At 52.2% G+C, this 22,394-nt stretch overlaps 3 protein-coding genes across 3 annotated transcripts; 2 read left to right on the plus strand and 1 right to left on the minus strand.

The window, feature by feature from the left end:
• The first annotated feature begins 224 nt into the window (after nt 1–224).
• Nucleotides 225–4,279, plus strand: TGME49_265410 (G-protein beta WD-40 repeat containing protein). The gene has a single exon (XM_002368629.2). The coding sequence runs from the start codon at nt 1,995–1,997 to the stop codon at nt 3,816–3,818; it is 1,824 nt and encodes a 607-aa protein (XP_002368670.1). The 5' UTR covers nt 225–1,994; the 3' UTR covers nt 3,819–4,279.
• Nucleotides 4,280–4,469: 190 nt separating this feature from the next.
• On the minus strand, nt 4,470–10,435 carry TGME49_265400 (hypothetical protein). Its single transcript, XM_002368628.2, has one exon. The coding sequence runs from the start codon at nt 8,562–8,564 to the stop codon at nt 6,096–6,098; it is 2,469 nt and encodes an 822-aa protein (XP_002368669.1). The 5' UTR covers nt 8,565–10,435; the 3' UTR covers nt 4,470–6,095.
• Nucleotides 10,436–11,752: 1,317 nt separating this feature from the next.
• Nucleotides 11,753–21,544, plus strand: TGME49_265390 (hypothetical protein). The gene is made up of 9 exons (XM_002368627.2): nt 11,753–13,304; nt 13,994–14,095; nt 14,634–14,750; nt 15,328–15,450; nt 16,123–16,234; nt 16,713–16,783; nt 17,675–17,835; nt 18,749–18,851; nt 19,582–21,544. The coding sequence occupies exons 1-9, from the start codon at nt 12,666–12,668 to the stop codon at nt 19,741–19,743; spliced, it is 1,590 nt and encodes a 529-aa protein (XP_002368668.2). The 5' UTR covers nt 11,753–12,665; the 3' UTR covers nt 19,744–21,544.
• Nucleotides 21,545–22,394: the final 850 nt, after the last annotated feature.

Consider the following 22,394-nt stretch of genomic DNA (forward strand, 5'->3'; position numbering starts at 1 on the left):
AGTTTTGCCTGCTTTTGATGCCTGGGCCGCCACAGTGCCATCGCGTCTACACGTTTCTAAAGGAAACGTTGTTAAACGCAAGACGAAGTAGATAGTTTTTTCCACTATCTTTTGCAGGAGTTTATTACATGTGTTTGTTTTATAAAACAGTAATAAAAATTCTGTGACCTGAGTACGTAGGTACTGGCCCTGCAATTCCAGCGACACACGGTGGAAGGGAAACTGCACGGCACACACATCGAATAAACAGAGATATTCTAGTTCCTCGGATGTTGAATCGGACTCGAGTCATGACATGGACGGTATGTCTGGACTACGCCTCTACCGCCGAATCATCACGATGTCACTTGTCGCGTTGTGCAAGACGCTCTGTCTTGGTTTCAGTCTTTGACACAGTTATTTTCAGGAGAGAGTTCATCAACCAGAAGCTCCACATCGTTATGCCGACAGGGATCCCTTTGCGTTTTTCTGAGTGTTAAGTGTGACTGCGATGTACGCCGACCTCCGTCGTCTGCGGTTTTCTCCTTTCCTCGTTTGTGAGGCTTGCAGTCTCCACAGTGGTCTCTAGCGTCTTCGTCGCAACGAGAAGTCACCTTCTCCCGTGGAGGTGATGTCTGTGTGTTCGTCTTTCTCTGTCTCGAGTCTCCACCAGAAACTCTGGAGAAGAAGCGCTCCGAGTTTCGACTGTTTTTTTCTCGAGCCTCAAGACTGGCGGGAAGGAGACGAAAAGCCGTCCTTTCTTGGGGGCACTGGGGCTGGCCTCTCCTCGTCTCGCATAGGCAGCTTTGATTCATCTTTCGAATCAACTGACAAGAGACAGATGCGCTTTTTTAACGAACAACAAAGACTGAGAAAAAACGGACTTTCAACTTTTCTCGCTCGGCGAAACGACGCACCAGAGCGACGCAGGAACCTCGCGAGGCGTTGCATGCACGCAGAGAAGAAGGTACTGCGGTTTCTCACACCGTCTTCAGCGCGCATTTCCAATCATTTTCAGTCCTCCGATCTCTCTTTCTCTCTCTCGCTTCCTCTCTCTTTTCTCGTTCTCATCCCGCAGTTACGCCTTGTTTCTTCGTCTCCTCTCCCCTCTTTCTCGCCGCCTCCCTGCCAGCGCGTTTTCAGGAAGCGAGGCGACGAACTGCTTCTCCTTTCTTTCCTTTACACAGGAGAGACCCTGTTTATTGTTTTCACATTGCCTGTCGTTGTTCGCCCGTTCAAAGGCGTATGCTTTCGCCATTCTACACTGGTCCGGCTATCTCCGCCGCTGGTCGTCTCTGGGCTTCCTTTTCTTCTTTCTCTCTCGCATGGAGACGCGGACAGCCCTGAAGAGACCGCAAACAAACGAACGAAATAGCAACAGGTACCCTCGAGAGAGTTCAGACTTTTTCTCTTCTGCATCTTCTTTCTGCTGGACACCGAGACCTCTTTTCGGTGCGCATGCAGAGGCGGTCTTCGCTTCCGACGGACAGGCGTTCTTTCGCGTTTTTCCAAGAAAACTAGGTTTCTGTCTTTGCTGTTTCCTCTGGACGGAGGGAAGAAATGTGGACGCGCGGACGGCGTATCGCTTCTTCGCGTTGACAGACACCCGCAGAAAACGGAGTCACAGAATAACGACTTTCGTCTGAAGTGCAGAGAATTCGATCCAAGCGCGTTTCCAGCTGTATTTGTCCCCGCGCCTTTCCGCCGTTTGTCTGTTTCTTTCACTGTCGCCCCTCTGTTTGTGTCTTGTCTCTCTTTCGCCTTCTCTCACCCCTGTCTTCCTCCGTATCAGTGTTCGCTGTTTTCTCTTTCTCTCCTCTCTGCGCAGCCTTCTCTTCTGTGTCGCTTCGTGCATCTCTTCGGTCTCCTTTCCGTGCTGCTCTCTGCTTTTTCGAGGGCGAAGCCGTCTGCGCGAGCCTCCTCCGCTCTACCGAACATCTGTTCTGTTCCCTCTTCGCGTCGCTGGAAAGCGTCAGTTTCACTCGTCGAGAACAGGAAGTCACACGCCCGGCAAGATGGACTACTTCGCTTCGTACGCAGACGACGAAGCATGCCAGGAGCTGCCGGGGGCGGAACAAGAAGCCGCAGAGGACGCGAGCTCGGCTGTAGAGACAACAGAGACGAGGCATAAGGAAGGCTGGGAACCGAGAGAGGAAGATACTCGCATTGCTCTCCTTCCTGCGATCAACTGCGCACCTCCCGTGAGCATCTTTGCATGCAAGGCTCAGCTGCAGAAAAATGTCGTTTTTCATCGACCCGAAGACACCGTCCTCACGTCCAATCCCAAAATCGATGCTCTGCAGGCTCCCCTGCAAGGCCCCCTGACTCCGCAGCAAGTGCGTCGCGGCGGGTGGACTGGAGTGTACCGACGGCGCCTAGGAGGAGAAGTGGAGAAAGAGCACGTGAACGTGGAGGCCTTCGACAGACAGTTTTACAACTTTCAGTTCCACGGACGCGCAGAGGACCCCTCGAACTTTTCCAGGGATGCGCTCCTCGCCCACACCCGTGCCGGGTGTACAGACACTCGCGTCGTGCGGGAGGCGGTCGCGTACGACTCTCGAGGCTTCGTTCCAGAGAGCGAGGCCTCTCAGAGGCAGAAGCGGAGACGGCTGAAGAACGACGACGCAGCTTCCGACGACTTCCAGGGCCCCTGGGCGCCCTTCGAGGCCACACCTGCCTCTGAGGCTTCGGGTGTACGTACACCCGAAGAAGACGGGGAGGAGGGTGCAGCGGAGGCGGCAGAGGCGGCGAACGGGGTTTCAGAAGACTCTGAATCGGGTCATCGGAAGCAATCGAAGAGTCCAAGTTCTGGAAAGAACGAGTCAGCAGAGAGTATTTTCCACGGCAAGGCGGCGACGGACTACCAAGGTCGTTCTTGGCTGGCGGTGCCTCCCGGGACGAAGGAGCTTCCGCCAGACAGCGCGTGTTTCCCCCCGAAACGAGAAATCCACGCGTACGTTGGCCACACTGGCGGCGTCCAGGCGATTCGCTTCTTCCCGCGCAGCGGACATCTGCTGCTGAGCGCGAGCATGGACAGCACGCTGAAGATCTGGGATGTGTTGAACCAGCGCAAGCTGCAGTGTACGTACACCGCGCACAAACAGGCAGTTCGCGACGTGCAGTGGGCGGACGGCGGCGCGAAGTTCTACAGTTGCTCATTCGACAACACAGTGAAGTTGTGGGATACGGAGGCGGGGAAGGTGATCGGAACTTTCGGAAACGGAAAGACGCCGTACTGCGTGGCAGTGAATCCAAACGACAACAACGTCTTTGTCGTCGGGAGTGCGAACCGCAGAGCGATTCAGTTCGACGCGCGGACGGGGAACATCGAGGTCGAGTACGCGGAGCACATTGGCGCAGTGAACACGGTCACTTTCTGCGAGGAGGGGAAACGCCTCGTGACGACGGCCGACGACAAGAAGCTCTTCGTCTGGGAGTACGGCATCCCAGTCGTGATCAAGCACGTCTCCGAGCCGGACATGCACTCGATGCCCGCGGCGGCGAAGCATCCGAGCGAGAAGTTCCTCTGCTTCCAGTCGATGGACAACCAGATCTTGACCTACGACGCATGCGGCAAGTTCCGAATGGTTCCCCGAAAAAGGTTTCGCGGTCACTTGTGCGCGGGGTACGCGTGCAAGCCTGCCTTCTCCCCCGACGGAAAGTGGCTGCTCTCTGGAGACGGAAATGGAAAACTTTGGATCTGGAACTGGAAAAATGGAAAAAACGTTCGCACGCTCCAGGCGCACGACCAGGTCTGCATCGACTGCCAATGGCACCCCAACATGACCAGCCGAGTCGCCACCTGTGGCTGGGACGGACTCATCAAACTCTGGGATTGAAGGCATCCCTAACAGTCGGACCACATTCCCAAAGACATGCGCTGCAAACACTTGCGCAGAAAAAACTTCGACCGAAATATTTATACATATATATATATATATATATATATGGAGACAGATGTGCATTCGCAAGTACATGGTGATATATATATATATATATATATGTTTGCTTGGGGGACATGAGTGTGGACAGCCGTGTGAGAGCCAGTGGCTGTGGGCGGGATTTTGGGCCGTTAGGAAGAAACCCGACAAACTTTTCTGTACACACTCCCCACGTTCTCTATATTTATAAATATATATAAACGTTTATAAATATATGCATATATATACATACACTTATGTTTGTACATATATATGAACTGATGTGAGAGATCGGTGTGCTGTGTGCGTGGCTGATATCCGAGAACTTGAACGCTGCCCCCCGCGAACAGTCGTGCCGCGCTGCTCACTGTGCTTCATCAAGTTCACGCGCAGACAAATAAAAGTACAAATGATTAAAAAGGTCTCTTCAACTGCATGTCAATCTATCAGTGATGCTTCCAAAACTCAAGAAGATTTAGGATGTGAAGCAGACCATGCATATATATATATATATATTTATACATGTATATATATATATATCTTTATGTACACGCACATATATACATCTATACACATGTGAATATATGTAAATCTGAAAAAAAGTTTTTGTACAGTTCGAGAGGAGAACGTTTGTGGTTGACTCGGGAAGGAGACTTTTGTGGCAGCTCGACGCTGGCAAGTGGAGTGTCGAGGAAGAGAGGATGCAGTGCAGTTTCTGCTTCGACAAAGAGATCGAAGGAAATCTGAAAAACTGCTTGAGCAGGAAATATCACCCGCAAAGAAATTCTAAATGAAAAGCCTCTGCGCATGCAGCGGAGAATTTTCACCGAACATCAACACATCTCTCCACATTTACACCTGTGTATCTTCGCCTATATATATATATATATATGGATATATGTATACATTAATGTTAGCATATATATTTGTATATGCATTTATATGTAGATGTATACATGTGTATAGGCACTTGCGTCTCGAGCTACACACGTTTTACAGGTGTCAGAAAAAGGAGCCCAAAACACGAGCATGCATGCTCCCCTTTTCACTCTCTATACACAGCAAGTAAAGCTGCATCCATAGGAGAGAGAGCTTACAGATGTCGAATTAAAAACAGAACATTATTTTTATAAGATACGAATATTTTTGAGGCAGGGGAGAGGTGCTCTTTAGTTGCATTTCTGAGTTTTTTAAGAATTTCAAGATCTGCAGTAAGAGAGAAGCGTAGGTCGGTGTTCCAGCAGCTGGTGCACATCCACGAGGCGACTCGCGGCAAGTGCGTTTTGCCTGGAGTCTGGAAGGGGCGCGTGCGGAGGCGCCGTGGGAAACAGAAGCGCGAAAAAGATGAGAACTTCCACAAGAGAGCACACTTCACGAAAGCGCGGGAGAAACAAACTCTCGAGCTCCAGGGCTTTCCGACGAAAATTTCCTCAAAGGCGAAACCGAAACAAACACGAAACAGGTCTTTTTCACTTGTATAAACGCGTCATCTCAGGGACGCTTCTCCGGGAAAAGACACCTTAAGAGGTCACAACGGCACAAAAACTCTCTTTTCAACTCCCAACTCAACAAAGGCAACACGTCGCGACACTCCGGTGTGCGTACACCCGAGTGCACACACAGAACCATGCAGCGATACCTCTGTATGTACTCATCTACACAAATATCTACATACATATAAATATATATATATATATATGCCTGCATATGTGTGTCTACGTGCATATGCATCTATAGATATGGATGGATGCAGCGCTGTGTGATTTCAGCGAGTATTTCGTGTTCACTGGGACAGGGAAGTGGATTTTTGAGGACAAGGCCCTCTGTGGTTCTCTTCACAGACCTCGAAGATCTGTCGTCTCTCCAAGGAGAGGCCGCCTTCTCGTTTGCTCTCTGCCCCCTTGTCACTCACTTATGGGCCGCGGTCCGCGCGCCGCGAAACATACATCCACGCATTCTCGCAGCTCCTGTCTCCCTGTCCTTCGCAGACAACGAGTTCCCTTCACACAGCCACCCCACATCTCCAACGAGTCCGGAAACGCCTCCACATTCACAGACACGCACTCATACATACACATGTCTTTGCGCTTCTCTTCCTTCGCCCCGCAGACAGATGTCCTGTTCGAAGCTGTTTACGCAGCTTGGAACTCCCGCGAATTTCCTCTGGACGCACGTCGGACTCCTCCCGACTTTCTCTCAAGCCTTGCTGAGTTTCCTGCGTCTGCTGGGGACGCCCAGGGCGGCCAAAAACTCGTTCGCGGGAGAGAACAGGGGCGGACCTGAAAGACAAGTATCTCTCTGGCCTCTGGAGCCTCGGAGCAACACAATCACTGCCTTCTCGTCACGGCGCTTCTTCTTCGCCGTCTCTCGCCTCTGGAAAGCCGCGTTCGCCGCCGCCTGCTCTCTCTCGCTCTCCACCTGCACGGAGCAGGACACGACGTCATCGACCAGCGCGACGCACCCGTGAAGCAACTTGCGCTGCAGTCCGTCCAAGCCCCATACCACAAACACACTGTCTCTTCTCGTCCGAGGAGGGGCGGGAGCAGAAGAAGAAGACTTCTCCTTGCGGGTGTCGGCATCTTCAGAGGCGGTGTCCAGACAGCTGGCGGGTGCGTCTGGAGGCGAGGGAGGGCAGGCGGAGTTGTCATTTTCGTCCAAGTCCAACTCTGCGTTTTCTCCGAGGAATTGACAGCTGTGGCGACCCTTCAAGAACTCGTGAAGAGTCTGTTCTTCACACGACGTCAGCTCTCCAACTCCAATTTCCGACAAGTAGTTGCCGTCTGCAGCTGCCGGCCCTTTCCTCACACGAAACATCGCCACTCGCACCCCTCCCAACTCACTCAACTTTGCCGTCTCCTGAGTCGCTTCTTCCTTCTCCTCGCCCTCCTCTCTCGTCTGCTCCCTGCCCTCTTCCGCTTCGTTCTCCCCGTCCGTCTTCTCTGCATTCTGCTCGACTTCTCCGAGCGGCCTCACAGCGAGATTGGACTCGCAGCACTCGGCCGCCACTTCGCGTTTGCATCTCTCGTGTCCTTCCTCGCAGCCGCCTTTGCGCGCTTCTTCGCAGGGCTCCTTTCCGCACTGAAGCGCCGCTTCTGGGGTGTCTGTCCACCCCAAGAGCGGCCAGACGCGGAGAAGCTGCCTCTCGAAACACCGCAAGAAATTCTGATGGTGCACGCTGTCTGCGAGAAAAGCCTTGACGTGTCGAAACGAGACGCGAATCCCGCGAAGCAGCTGTACAGACGGCCGGAGCTGGCCGCGCGAACGCCGCAGCGCCCCAGATGTACGTACGCCGCACAGCGCGAGGTCTTGGGCGCGTTCTTGGTCGCGGAGGATCTCCTCGATCAACTGTTCCTCTTGTCTCCGCAAGTACCGCAGCAGCGCCTGCTGCTCCTCCAGCGAAGAGAGACCCGACCCGTGCTCCTCGGACTCCCCCGCCGAGTCTGCCCCCCCACAGTCTCCTCTCCTGTCTCCCGTGTCTCTTCTTTCGGCTGCGGCTCCGGCGCTCTCTCTGTCTCGGCCGAGTTTCTGCTCGCGAATCAAGGAGAGGAGCTGCCGCTGCTGCTGACGATTCTGTCGCAGTTTCTGCTGTCTGCGTCGTCGGCCGTGGTCGACTTTCCTCGCGAGTCTCGCGAGCGCCCTCTCTTCCTCGCGTTCGCTCACGAGCAACTCCTCCTCGCCTGCGGCGCCCCTCTCCCTCCTCCCCGTCTGCGCGCCCAGCAGGGTCTCTTCTTTTCCTCGTCGAAAGGCATCGTAGGCCGCGGCGTTTCGCTGCAGCCTCTGCCAGCAACTCGGCTTCGGCAACTCCTCGCCTGGGAGGCCGGTCTCCGTGTCGGTCACGTCTTCTCCGCTCTCGTACATGCACCGGCGCAGCGCGGCGACGAGTAGCTGGTGCGACACCCACCGGCGCTGCTTGCCCTTCCCGATGCGGCGTCTGCCCCCGCCCTCTCGGCGAATCTTTCGCGAAGAACTCCCGGAAAAGACACTCACGCCAGAGAAAGCAGAAGGATGCGCACAAGCAGCCGGAGGATAGGCAGAAGACAGCGGATAAGAGGAGGAAGAGGGGGGACAAGAAGGCGACGGATACGCAGAGGAAGAGGGATACGAAGAGGAGAAGGGATACAGAGGAGACTCAGAACACGGAGCTTGGAAAGACGAAGAAGTGGAGAGAGACGGTACCGCAGGAGACGAGAGAGAGGAATTTGCAGAGAGGGTGCCGGGGAAGTTGTTCGCCATGAGTCGAGGCGCAGGACTTTTTTTTAGCACAGAAAGAGTCGCGCCAATTCGCCGCTGCTTCGGAGACAGACACTGAAAAGCGAGAGCTTCCACGGGGTCGTCGTACCAGCTGACTCGGCGCGTATGGACCCCAAGAGCCTCCCCAGTTGTCTCCGCACTCGGCTCTCTCTGTGAACGTCCGAAAGGCGCTGCCTTCTTCGGAATCGAGGAGTTCAGCGAGCCCGCAGATCGCCAGTCTTCTCCCCCGTCCGCGGTCTCCTCTGGGCGCCGGATGCGCGGGAGCGAGCGTGGAGAGTCGCTCGAGTCGTTCGGCTCTGCACCGAAACATCTCTTTTCTTCTCGAGGAGACGAAGACGTACCTCCAGAGAAAGGAAAACGCGACGCGCGCAACGGGGAGACGCCCCTCTCTCCGTCTTCTCCGCAAGTCGCCATTTTTCTCTGAGGAGACCGAGACGTGTACACGACTCTGGGTGGGCCGGTCGCAGCAGAAAAAGAGCACTCCACGGAAAACGCTCGCTTTTCTGACTGACTCGCTCTCAGCTGTCTCCGCAGTCCAGCGACGTGGAGGCGCGCCGCAGTCAGAAAGAGAAACTGGGAGGTCTCCTCTCTTGGCACTGGAGCAGTCCCACTCAGTTCTGCTTACTTTCTTTTAATTGAAACTTCGCAAACAGCCAACGCGACAAAGGGCTTGGGACAGCGAGAAACGAAGAAGAAGGCGGTGGAAGCCAAGGCAGCACAGACAGAGAGGCAGGGAGAAGGAAACGGAGAGAAAGGAGGGGGACAGAGAAGAAAGAGAAGTCGCCTCAGTCTGACGGAGGCATCGAGAGCTTGACGTTCTTCCGCGAGCAGCTGATTTCGCGCAACGCCAGCAGAGGAAAAGAAACGCAGCCGCAGCGAAGGCAACTTCCAGATCTTCGCGAGACTCCGTCTTCTCGACCTCTCCTCCGGAAGCATCAGTGACAGTGGCGTTTCCCCCGTCTTCCTCCTTTACTCATCTTCCAAAAACTCAACTGAAACAAGATGCAGAGCTCTGCAGAGCTGCAGCGAGACTCCGCTGAACCCTGTTCAAATATTTTACTCCTCACACACAGCCGGATGTACATACATCGGGAGCCGTCGACGCTTCACCAGCTGCAAGCGCAGTTGCAGAGAGACGCATGGGAAGCGAAGGCGCTGGGTTGTCGAGTTTTCTCCGCGCCTCCGTCTGAGAACTGCTCGAACTCCAAGAGCCCTTCCGGCCTATCCAGGTGTCTGTACAGCGCAGGCGTGCCGCTGAACCTAGGCCTCTTTGCAGATTCTCTCAGTCTCTTTCACTCTTCCTCCTTCAAATCCAAGACGCGGAGAGAGAAGGCGAAGAAGTGGAGAGAAAAAGAAGCTGCGAAGACGGTGCAGACGATCTTCAGACTCCGAAAAAAGGAAAGCAGACGACACGAGTGCCTATGCGTGAGCAGAACAGCTTCTTGTCCGCGTCGTGTCACCTCCTTCCTCCTTGTGTTCCCTCCAGGATGATTGAACGAAGGACAGCAGGCCGTTCGTCGTTTTGCGCTTGTCCCCAGAAAGACGAGGAGCTTCTTGTTCCGCTTTTCCTCTAGGCAGGCTTCTGTGCTCTTCGATTCTGCACAGAGCGCAAGGAGAGATTCATCCCAGGCGGGCGCCAGGAACCTTTTCACTTCTTTCAAGGACGAGAGGCGAAGTCTGCATTCGGCGAGGAAGCCTCTCTCCTCTTTTTCTTCGCTCTCTCCATCCTTGCAAACACGAAAGCAGCGAAACGCGCGCTGCTGAGGGAGCCTCCGGTGTACATCGACCCGAGCGCCGAGTCAGAACATCCTGGCGGGGAAGCTGCAGAGACACCCGAGCTAACTTCTCGCGACTGTGTCTTCAGGCTTCAGTTTTCCGAAGAACGCCGCAGACACGCAAGCAGCTGTCTTGGAAAACGACGAGCGCCCACCACCGCCGCCAGGCCGAGAGAGAACAAGACGCGCGAAAGCGGGGCGAGAGGAGGAGAAAAGGAGGGAGAAAGAGGGAAGACGGGTGGACAGGAAGAGCGTCGAAAAGGGGGAAAAGAGGCACGCGTTTTTACGGAGAATTCAAAAAGGCGGAGGAGACTGCGATGATGTAAAAAAAAGAGATGGAAAGGAGATCGAAAACGCTTCTGCGCAAAGCTGGCTAGTGCGTTTGCGGGGTGACAGTGGCAACTGTATGTACAGCCCAAAAGCCGGCTGTTCGAACTCGAAGACAGAAGCAAAGGGGGGAGGTGCACACAGAGGAGAGAGCGTCCAACAGTCGTTTTTCTACCAGTCTTTTCCCCGAAGAGAAGCTGGACAAAATACGACGAAATCTTGTGGCGAATTCGGTAAGCCAAGAGGTAAAGCTGTATAGACATCGCGCCTCCGACTCGAAAGGGGGAACACGGGAGTTTGCGTGCCGGGCGTTTCCCCCTGGCGATTCACAAAAAAACGCAGAAATCGACTTTTTGGGGTCCGAAAGACCGCCAGGAACTGCCTGAAGGACGCACACAAGGGCGGAGGAGGACGCTTCGGAGAAAAGACTTCTTTCCTCGTTCAACAAGGTACAAAAGAGCTGGTGATTCCCTCTTGGGAGACACCGAAGAGCGTACACACGTAACTGTTGGCGGGTGAGGATACACCTGAGTCGAACTCGCGTTTCTCTCCTACGGAACAACAGATTTCCGAGAACAGAGCCACGAGCTGCTCAAAGAAAATTTGCTCTCCCGATCGCGAGTGCCTGCCTCTTGAGTTTTTTCAATTCTGTAAAAGTCTACCACTTATAAATTAAAAACCTACCAGACGAGAACGCACCTCTCTCCTCTCCAACACACTCTTCCAATAGGTTCGTTCCTGAACTCCGTTCACCCCATTCTTCGCCTTCTATATATATTAATAAATACATTTACATTTACGTAAACATTAATATGTATGTATATAGTGTTTATATATATATATATATATGTATGTATTTATAGAGTGTTATCACTCCCACTACGGCCATCCTGATAAGGGTCGCATGCGAGTGATCGTTTTTCTCGGCTTTCCTGTTTTTTCTGCTGCCACGACTTTGCTCTCTGGAAGGCAGAAGAAAGTGCACCGTGTCGACGCGCGTCATCTGAAAACATTCACTTTTCGCGCATGTACGAATGTGCATGAGCCTACACGCACGACTAGAAATGCCTGTCTCTCTTCGCAGAACATGCCTATATATCTTTATGCACATATATATATATATATACATATATATATTGTTACAGACATCCCTACCGCGTGTATTTACGTAGGCAGACTACACATGCACGTTCCTGAAGGTGTGGGCTAGAAATTGAAAAGAAAAGAAGCTTCATCCAGAACGAATAGCGAGGCGCGTCTGGGATGCGAAGCCGAAAAAGCTTCCGGGTGACGGACTCGTGACTCACTCCCGCTTCTCCCTCCGCGTTCCCCTCACAGCCCTCTCCTTGGTCGCTTTCTTTTAATTGTCTGACCGCGAACACGCAGTCGTCGATTTGCATCTGACTCGGATTCGAATCCCTGTCCTTTCACACATTTCCTTCTGCATTTGAGTAAAGTGTCTGGCCCCCAAGCGCGCAGCTGTCTAGGCAGAAGACTCGAAACGAATTCGAGATGGACTCAGAAGAATCTGCGAAGAGAGAGAGAACGCACTCGGAAGGATAAGCAGATGTTCCACGGCGGGGGTGCACACCTGAACCGCGGAGAACGCCTTGGAGTGGTGAAGAGAGGAACGGATTTTGACTGGAGGCGGAACCGAAAGACTTGCAGGCTTCGGAAGGGGAGAGTCATTCTTTGACGAAACCAGCACTCGGTGAACGTGAGAGAATTCGTTTTTTAAACAGTCAAGTCTCTTGTTTGTGGGGGCTCTTTTTGGCAGGCATGCCCTAGCGATTGGTGACTCAAGGAACCGGCTTGCCAGCTGTGTCTCTCTTGGTGCCTCTCAGAAAGAGTTTTTTTTCTTTTTTGCATTTATTTGCCTTTTTCTTTCGAGGCCGTTGCCCCCTGAACCTGGGGTCCCTACGAAATTCTTCTTTCCTTGCCTTCTTGATCGCTCCGCGTCTTGGTGAGTAGACCTGCTGCCTCAAGCGACACTCACTCCTCGTGTCTCACGCTGTTTTCCCTCGTTTCCTTTCTTCTTCTGTTCTTCTCTCTTGTCTCCTCAACATTCTTGTTTCTTTTTTTTTGTTTCCTCCTGCTTCCTCCTCTCTTTGCTGCCTCTTTATCCCATATCTTCGTTCTCCTCTCCTCGGTCATTGTCTCCTCTCTCTTTCCTCCGTTCCCTCTCTTCTCCTTTTTCTTCTCGTCTTTCTTCTCTCTCTTCTTCTCTTTTCTCTCGACTGCCAGGCCGCCTCACTTCCCTCCTCGCTGCCGTCGAATTGTCGCCCCTCTTGTTCTCTCCAGTGTACATACACCCCCACGTGGGATACTCTTGTTCTCCCTTTCGCTCTTTCTCTCGTGGTTTCTCTCTTCCTTCGCGGCTATTGCCGCCAGCGTCTAGTCCTCTGTTAGCAACATGGCATCGTCGGAAGGGCGACCTTCTCCCTCTTCTCCCTCTTCTCTTCCGTCTTCTTCTCCCTCGTTTTCGCCTTCTCTGTCTTCCTCTCTCTTCTCTCCCTCCTTCGCCTCCGTCACCTCTCTGGAAAATCCGCCCGGCGCTCCCAGTGACGCCGGCGCAGCTTCTATCGTCGCCCTGCCGCCGTCTTCTCTTGGAGACATTCTTTCCAGTTTCACCCGAGAGACAAGAGACCCCAGAAGAGAACAAAGGGAAGATCCCAGAAGGGAACAGAGAGGAGAAGCACTCGAACAAGCGCGAGGAGAAGCAGGAGCAGCGAGAGAAGAGAGACAAGATTCTCATCGAGAGAGCAGAGATGAGAGAGAGAGACGAGATTTGCCAACGTCGGGTTCTCTCTCTGCTGTCTCTGCACATGCACCGCTGCATGTCGTGGATCGGTCGTTTCTTCGAGTCCCTCTCGAGTGTGCATTGCGTGCAGTGAAAGCGAATTCTCGAAGCTTGTACAGAGACGTCGGAGTCGTTCTCGCCTACGTCCTCAAGGGGAAAATGGCGACTCAGCTGGCCGAGAGCTCCTCTGTCGAAGAAAAAATAAACAGACTCGACCTCCTCATTGAAAAGCTAAAAAAAATTCGAGACAAGGTTCGACACAGTGCACAACCACTTCAGATATATATATATATATATACATACGTAGAAACACAAAAAGATACGAATGCATGTTGCCCTGTGTACGTACACATCCTCGCTTCCCTGCCTATTCGTACATGCATCTGCATATATACACTTGCTGTTCTTGGCGTATATATACCTGAATCCGCACCGATATGTATACGTGTGTAGACGCATGTGTACCTTGATGTCTATTCACCTGCATCCGTTTCTTCAAATATATATATATATATATATGTAAATATATTCCTCTGAATACTAATCTGTATTTGACTACATCCGTATCCATACATAGGTGTATGTACACGTGAGTATTTTTTTTAGTCTGCGTTTCCGTATATCCAGTATATGCATTTGCATTTGCGAAGTCTTTTTCCATAGAGATACATGCATCTGTGCATCTCTGCAAAACCGTTTACATTCCTGGATCTCTGGCAATATGCAAATATATATATATATATATATAAATATGTATATATATATATATATAGATACGGATATATGTATGTGTAGAGAGAATAGTGGGCTCCAAGCACGCAAGGCACTCTAAGGAAGATCTCTGCGAAGGGGGGTCGTAGCGACTGTCGCACCCGCGGTTTTGCGTAGCTGGCGAACCTGTTAGGTTCTTGAGGAGAAAGGTTGTTTTTTGTTCCGTTCAGGCGCAGCACGGGAACGAAGAATCTCGCAATTTTCTGCTGCGCTGTCAACTGCGAGTTCGACGCCTCGCGGAGGAACCTGACATTCTCCACGTCCACTCGAAAGTAGGCGAGGCGAACAACAAATTAAAGAAAGGTGGATTTCTGCGCGCGCAACTAGACACTGGCGCAGACAGAGTCGCCGTTGGCTGTTACACTCGAGAGAAACGCGTCAACTCCGTCCGGAAGAAAGGAGACAAACGGAGACAGAGGGGTCCGGGAAGAGTAGATCTCGCGAGCTCCACACTCAGTTCAGTTTCTTTGGATACGATTGCGTACTCAGTTGGCTTCCTCTGTACATGCGTATGTCGAACCTCACTAACGTCTGCGGCCGGCGGTGTTCTACGCAAAACTCTCGAGATGCAGATGCGCTGGAACGAGAGAGAGAGCGTATCCGCGCTGATGTACACATGCGCATGTGAACAGTACGTAGATGCAGACCTATTGTTGTAGACTTGCGCCTACATGTGCGCATGGGCATCCAGCTGGTGGACCTGCTGGTGCATGTTAGGACACCCTGTCCACGCGTTTGTGGTAGGGGCTTTTGTTTGTGTGGAGTTTATGTTTTTCTGAAAACCGTTTCCTGCTTTCGCCCGGTTTTCAGTTGGACTTCTCCTTCGCGACATACGGCGACCGCGTGGCGTGGGTCGTATACGAATACCTGGCTCGTTCAGGCATGTCTCTGACAGCAGAGTTGCTGAAAGAGAAGCTGGACCTCGAAGTAAGAAATCCGGAATCCTCTGTCCTCTTCCACGCTTCGCGAGGTTATTCCTCAGACGCAAACTAACCTCCAACCGCGTACCGAATTGCAAGCTACACAAAGAATCGTGGATTCCTAAGAGACGAAAGGACTTCTGCTCCAAATTCGAACCACATTCGATTTTGAGGAAATCTATCCTCTCGTTCTGGTTCCTCGTGATCTCTCTATCCCCGTTCTCTTTTCGCTCGTTGCCGTCTGCGCCTGTCGCGTCTCGCCGTGTGTCCGCGGAAAAGGCGAGGCGCTCGGCGGCGCAGAGGAAAAGCGACAATGACGCATGCGACAGCGAACCGTGATCGACGGGAGACACTTGGAGAGAACAAGGAGAGTTATTCGAGAGGAAAGGAAGACGAGAGAACAGGGGAGAGGAAGCAGAGGAGGAAAGAGGGCGAGAGCATAGGAGGGGAGAGCAAGCTGAGGGAGAACAGACGGAAGTAGCGCGAGGAGGAGATCCCGCGGGGAGACAACGAGAGAAGACAAGAAAGGGGGAGGTTGAAAGCAGCCGCTTGCGAGAATGCTTTGTTTTCTGAGATTCCTTCAGCCGTTTGCAGACGGAGAAGTTCACCAAGAGATTCTCGACGTCCTTGGCGGTCTGCTGCGCGAGTCCACTGAGGAGGCTCGTCAGTGGGTGGATGCGCATCGTGCAAAGCTGAAGAAGATCGGAGTACGAACAGAACAGAATCTCAGTTTCAACGTCCAGTTCCTTTCTCAATTCCACTGTTTTGTCCTGCAATGACAGGCTTCGTGGGTGCTCTCTAGGCAGCGCTTTCAAACGCTCTGACAGCTCGTCTGTCAAAGTTACAGCACGCGTAGATCTCTCGGCCACTCTTGAAAGGTTTGCGCAGACTAGCTGTTCTGGGGTATATCCACAGGGGCAGGGTCACTGGCATGCAGCGAAAGACATTTGCATTTCGTCCTGAACAGAAATTCCAAACATTCTGCGTACCTGCACTCACCACTCAGTGCCGCCCGCGTACAAACGGACGCGTCTTGCGTATCGGAGTGCGAACATCGAACGGGAGCCGCCAGCTGGTTACATCCACGAGGGCTGTGGGCAACTCAGTTGTGCGCGCTCGCGTAAATCGAGTAACGTCACCACTACGGGCAGAGGAAAGCAGCGATCTGTGCAATAGCACGATCTACGAATACATTTCGGGACCTCCGGCATTCGCTGGTTTGCTCGACAGACCGCCGTCGTGCCGTCGTGCGTCCTGGATTGAGAAAAAGATTCTTTCACCGATATGGCACACACCTCGTTCGACTCGCGTTGTCTCCGGTTTTCGAAAGCGAGAAATCTTGTGTTGCGTTTGACTTCTCCCCCGTGGCTTGTCTCCAGTCGTTGTTTGAGTCAGAGCTCCATGTACAGCACGTGCTGGAACTGCTGAAGAAGAAAGATGCAAAGACAGCGGTGGCTTACCTCAAAGCAAATGTGGGTCCCGAGGATTTCGGTAGGTTTCTCTGCGATATCTCTGAATCGGTCTTTATCGTCAGAAAGGTTTTTTCGGATTTCGTCGTTTCGGACTCTTCCGTGTCTCCTCCAGTTCCTCTTTATCGGAAAACATCTTGCCTCAGACTTGCGAAGAACCCAAGGTTTCGCCGTCTTCTCCTCATTCTCTCTCTTAGAGGCGCACGGCTTCGTCGAACTGTAATGTGTGTCTAGGAGAGTGTCTGCGTTGCTCATGCCTCTTCCAGCTTGCACAGCACTCATGCCTTTCAGGGAGAGAGTCCCAAAATTGTCCGTTCTCTTGTTCCTGTTCGTTTCTCTTGAAAATGACCGCTCTGACAGTCCACCTCTGCTTTCACCTTTTTCGATATGCTCGGAATTCGCTTCCTGTTCTTCCTCTTCCCCTCCTTTACTCTTTTTTTCTCCGCATTCGACTTCGTTTCTCCCCACGGTCGTCGCTCTTCGTCTCCTGTCTTCTTCAGCGCGCTGCGTGGACATCCGGAAGGTAGTGACTCTGACGGCGCTGCTCGAAGACCCACCGCCTCAATACGCGGTACGAGACAGCCGTTCCCCGCTGGGTTTCTAAAGTGTCACTGTTCTCTGTTCCTCCGAGTCTTGTCTCTGGCGTCGCCTGCGTCTCATCATGAAGAAGCAGAGAAACGCGTCTCTCCGGTCTGCACAGACAGCCGTTTCCAGACTTTTGGGGGCAGCGTCTGCCGTCGACATGGGGGATCGCGGCGAGCAGCAGAGAGCAGCCTGAAGTTTGAGCGAGCAGCTTCTAGGGATCAAGTGGCATTCACTTTTAACTCTTTTCTACGTGCGAAACACACGGCAACTCACTCCTCTCTGTGTCCACTCGAGTCCTCAGTTCAGGATGCCGTTTCTACCAAGAGGTTCAGGAACAGCGTCTTTGCAGATGAATGTCTGTGTCACAGAAGTCCAGTCCTTTTTCTGTGAGCTGGACAACGCCTAGTGGAAGAGGGTGGGCGTCGAGACAGGGAGACGTCTCTTGTTCTACCCCCAAGTGTCTTTGTCTCTCGCTCTTCCCTTATCGCTTCTTTCGAGACTCTCAAAATATCCTGGCTGCGCAACGTAGCGTGTTGACGACGAGCACCGCTCTGTTGAGCACAGAGTCGACCTTCGTCTTTTCTTCTCCAGTTTCTTTCAGCAGACACAAGAGTCTTAGTCTTCAGCATCTTGGGATGAAGTCTCTTTTTTGTCTTTCTCTTTCCTTCCGTGTCTTTCTGCCTCTCTTCCTACATCTTCCTGTCTCTTCTTCCTCTTTGTCTCTGTCTTTCTCTTTCTCTATCCTTTCTGCCGTTGTCGGTCTTCCTCTTTCTCCAACTTGCTCGCTGCTGTTGCTCTCTTTCTTCATCGCCTTCCTCTTCCTTCATGGTCTCCCTCTGTCTCGTTGTCCGCTCTCTTTATCTGTTTTCTCTTCCAGGCTCTATTCGGGATTGAACGGTGGCACCGTATCTCCTGTCTGTTTCTCCACACCAGTGCCCAAGTGTACGGATTTTCTGTGAAGCCCACTCTGGTCGCTCTCCTGCAAGCAGGCTTCTCTGCTCTCAAATCATCTGTCTGCGAGGAGCAAAAGTCTGCGAGGTGCGTTGTGCATGCGCCAGGTCTCGTCTTCTTGTCGGCGCTCGGGGGGGCCGCTGTGTCGCTTCATGCCTTCTCCTCCGCCCAGCTGCACGGCCTCAACCTCGGCCACGATGCGTTGCTCGCCTGTGCCGTCGTGTCTCTCCCAAATGCGTTTTCTGGCAAGGGAATCGCGCGGCGCAGACTCGCTTTTCTCTGCGCAGTCCACTTCAGTCGTCTGCGACTTCGACGCTCTCCACACCGGCCGCGATTTGTGCGTTTCGTGTCCAGAAGGCGAACGTCTCCCTCTTCTCCAGCTGCTCACGGAGTGGCTGGCGGCGCTGAAGAGAAGGCGCCCTTCTCAGCCGAAGAAGTCTCAAGCGAGGCTCTTGAATGCATGCAGATGGTCACCTCCGACTCTCTCTCTTGTCCTTTTCTCTCGTCTTTCCAAGTTCCTTTCTGGCGCTGCTTCCTTGTCCCTCGCTTGTCTTTCTTCTCCATCGTCTTTCTCCATCCTCTTCCGTGTCGCTTTTCTCTCTCGTCTTCGCCATCGTGTCGCTCTCTTCTCCCTCTGCTTTCTTCTCTCTCATCGTGTTTCTTCTCCCTCTTCTGTCTCCTCTCCTTGTCTCTCGTCTTCTCCTTCTCCTTCTTCACGTTTTTCGTCTTTTCTCTCGTGTTTGTTTTCATCCTCTCTTGCCTCAAACCTCGGGCCTGTGTCGCCTGTGGGTGCGGACGGTGTTTCCGCTGCGTTCCGTGTGAAGAAAACCACAGCAAGTCACATGCGAGCTCACACTCGAAAGATGTTTCTTTTCTAGGAGCTTCCGACCCCACACATCTACCTTGTTTCTTATTCCTATTTATGTACTCCCATGTACATATATATATATATATATATATATATATATGTTTTCATTTGCATGCGTTTTCCGCCCTGCAGCTGCCCAACATGCCTCCCTGAGTGGGCGGAATACGTGAGACAGGTTCCGACTCCTCACAGAGTTCAGAGTTTCCTCATCTGCCCAATCAGTGGAGAAGTGATGGTAGGCCGAAACAGATAACGGCCGGATATTTCTGCTCTTGCAAGCAAAGACTTCCGACAAATCCCGCGCGTCTATGATGATCTATGACGCTCCTCCATAAGCGTGTTCCCCTTTCTCCCCCCTTGCACTCTCGCCAACGTCCTCATGTCATGCCTCTTCTATTTCACAGTTCTCGTTCTCTTCTAACATGCACATATGCAGGTGTCTACATGTATGGCTTTATATATTTATATATGAGAACGCATGTATAGAAGTATATACGACAGATATGGGGGTAGAATGCGCTTCATACGTATGTAAATTTCTGCTGGATCCTGAGAAGAAGAGTTTCGTTCTTTCGAGGGGCCTGGTTTTCATCTTTTTTGGAGGCTGCACTCGCTGTCAGTTGTCGCTTGTTCGTTCCCGCAAAGCGTTCACAAAGGGCACCAGACTCGTCAGCCAAAAGTCGTCTGAGACGCACTTGTTGTACAGCCTCACCGAACGTCGCCGCGCTTCTACTGATAGCTCTCTGGTTCCTATTCAACCGCGAAAATCGTCTCATGCGTTCCTTTGTGTTTCCCTCTCTTTTGCGTCCTCGTTCTGCGTCCGCCGTCTCTTCTTCTTCGTTTTCGTTCCCGGGTCTCCTCGTTAGCTGCGGGTGCCGCAGTCTGAGAGTGCACGGGGTTCGCTGAGGACGGAGGCTCACTTTGCTTGAGAAGTGCAGAACAGAGTTCCTCTCCTTGTCTTTCAGGATGCAGACAATCCGCCTCTCGCGAGTCCCGACGGCCATGTGTACTCGACGAATGCGGTTCGCGCTCTGGCTGCGGCAGCGCCTGACGGGAAGACGGTTGTCTGTCCGAAAACGAAGCAGCCTTATCCTCTCGAGAGATTCACTCGAATCTACGTCACGTAGACGCGCTCGCGAGTCTGCGTCCGCGAAGGAAGCCTGTAATCTGTCTCCGTTTCCATGGACGCGGAACTCCCAGCGACCTGCTTGCTCGCGTGGACCTGCACGATTTTTTGGCGCAGTGTGCGTCCTTCCTCCTGGATCTTTTCGACGCTCCTCAACGACTCTGAATGGAGGCGAACGCGGGATTTCCTCTCTCTTCGAAAAGAAGAACCGTATGGAGTGATTCGCGCGCCGCAACTCTGAGGGCTTTCTTCCTGGAGCAGAACAGTCAGTGTTCGCTTCGAGAAATCTCGAAATGCTAAGAGAAATAAGGGTGAACTCGTGCGGATTTTTACCTGCAAGTTCCATCCGGATTCTTCAACGAATCAAACGCCCAGTCTTGCTCAAGCCAGTCTATTTCTTGAACACGGTGACAGACACGTATATACGTATACGGATTCTGGTTACTTTATGTAAATATGTGAATTTTGAATATATATACATACACATGGATTCTGGCCACCTTCGACATGTGTATGTATAAATAAATATATATATATATATATTTATGTGGAGTTGTGTCCAGAGCTACGTATGCGAATGCATGGTGAAGAGTTGAGAGAGGTGCGTCTTCCGTTTTCAACGTGTGCGTTTTTCGGTGTGTTTGGAGGCAGTTTTTCCCCGTCCTTTTCAATCAGGTTTTCAGGTGTATTTTCACTTTTTTCTGCAAGGTTCTGATTCTCCCCCCCTTCTTTGAAAGGCCTGTGTGCTGAGTTTCTTGCTTCTCCGTAGCCGAGAAACTAACGTTCAGAAAATCGTTTTTCTCCCTTTTGCTCCCCCGTTCTCATCTCGTTTCTCATGGATTGTTCGTCTTACCCAGTCTGGATTTCTGCGAGCCTCTGCACACATTTTCCCGTACTTTTTCACGTGCATAAACTTTTATGTTCGAAGATGCGCCTTTTTCACTTAAACCTCCATCGCCTTTCTTAAACGTGATCCTCAGCAGTGTCAATAGTTGCGAACGACGCGTGCGTAGTTCCACTGATTTTCAACTTCAGAAGGGTTTCGAACTCGAAGACCAGGTGTACAGAGTGTGCCTTTCTCTCGGTTCGCTTTTCACGCTTTTTTTAAGTAGAGGCAAATTGCTTTCTAATTTTGCACCACGAGTGAGACGGCGTACATCTTCAAGGACTTTGCTCACCAGGTCCAAGTGCCGTTGTGTTTGAGTGGTCAGATCGTGTGATTCCGAAAACTGCCGCTCGGCGAATTGGAGGAGACGCTGCTCTTGGACATCGGGAGGGTTTCCCTCCGATTCCTTGATTCAGAGCCGTCTAAGAATGTTGACTGTCTACACTCAACAACTGGGTTTCCGTGGGTCTGCGGCTGTCCGAGGGGTCGCCATATCAAAAATCGGGATTTTTCTGGATGAATGCTTCTCCGAAATTGCTTTCGGATGCTCTAGACACAAGGGAAACAGGGGAGACAAAACATGCAAAAGCCTGTGGTTGCCACGTGGAAGGAACCTGCCGCGCCTGAATCGGTGGGGGATGGCAGCTCTTGTGTGCATGTGTGTGGAAGCGAGGTGCCTTTGCAGTTCAGGATTGATATTACTGTGGCACTCGAGTTTTGATTTTCACCTGCTTGTTCATCCCAAAAGCAAACGGCGCATCTGTCACTTCTCAGCACCTTTTTTGCGTCTTTCTGTCAATTTACCCGACTCTTAGACGAGGGGACGCCGACGAGACTCAACCTTGTGTTACTAAACTCGTTTAACTGCCACTAGATTTGACATTCTGTGCCAGCCGCTCGAAAGGCGTGCAGGCAAAAAGCCAGGTCGTGGTGGACAGCCGTACAGATAACGTGTTTGCCGTGTCTCGCAACGGGAGTAATAGAGTTAGAATCGAAGTTCCCTCATGGCGGCTATTTGATTCGAGATATGACAGTGTGGGCACTTACGACCGTCGACTATGGTGGGATGCTCCTCACAGCGACGAGACACTGGAAACGCGTTGAAAAAAAACTCGTCGCTGACGTGAGCCATGACAAACTCCAGTTCTGCTTAAACTGAGGGAGCAAGCGAAGCCAGACTGTCTGTTCCACAGTCTGTAAAGTGCGGTTCGCAGGTTCATCCAAAATGCTGTCTTCACGCGAGGAACAAGTCTGTTGTCGTGGCCACGTTCAGTGCACTGGCGGGAGTGGCATCCAGTATGCTGAGCACACAGATTTAGCAGTGCCGAATGTAATAAAGCAGCTGGAAGTAATTCAGGAACAATAACGAAACGCGACAGGTCGGTACAGCAATGCAGCTTCTCGGGACACGGACAGGCACACCCAAGGCAAGCAGACCGCTAAAAGAGAAGCAACTGTGGCTTCATACCGCACCTGAAAAAGGAGCTCTCAAGCGTAGAACCCGAGTTTTCACGACGTTTCCAAGGACTATCCAAGTTGTTTCAACTCCTGTTGTTGCCGCCGGCGTCCAGAGGCACTTTCCTGTGACTTTCGCTGCCCACACTCGCCACCGCCTCTCGATGCGCTAGGTGACGTTGAGATTGCCTCCAGGTCAATCCGATTCCACTGCTGCAGGTGTGTCAAGGAAACTGTGCGCTCCTTTAGCTGCCTACGTTATGTCCGGTGCGACCTGGAATGCTTGAATCCAGGTGTGCTTTTCGCATGTC

The sequence above is a fragment of the Toxoplasma gondii genome, chromosome IX (assembly GCF_000006565.2).
Source record: "Toxoplasma gondii ME49 chromosome IX, whole genome shotgun sequence".
Taxonomy (NCBI): domain Eukaryota; phylum Apicomplexa; class Conoidasida; order Eucoccidiorida; family Sarcocystidae; genus Toxoplasma; species Toxoplasma gondii.

What these genes read in the sequence shown, in the direction of transcription:
- TGME49_265410 (XM_002368629.2), top strand. Translation starts at nt 1,995, where the DNA reads ATGGACTACTTCGCTTCGTACGCAGACGACGAAGCATGCCAGGAGCTG.
- TGME49_265400 (XM_002368628.2), bottom strand. Translation starts at nt 8,564, where the DNA reads ATGGCGACTTGCGGAGAAGACGGAGAGAGGGGCGTCTCCCCGTTGCGC.
- TGME49_265390 (XM_002368627.2), top strand. Translation starts at nt 12,666, where the DNA reads ATGGCATCGTCGGAAGGGCGACCTTCTCCCTCTTCTCCCTCTTCTCTT. An exon ending in TAAAAAAAATTCGAGACAAG is followed by an intron (nt 13,305 to 13,993) that starts GTTCGACACAGT and finishes TGTTCCGTTCAG; the next exon opens with GCGCAGCACGGGAACGAAGA. An exon ending in TGTGGGTCCCGAGGATTTCG is followed by an intron (nt 16,235 to 16,712) that starts GTAGGTTTCTCT and finishes TGTCTTCTTCAG; the next exon opens with CGCGCTGCGTGGACATCCGG.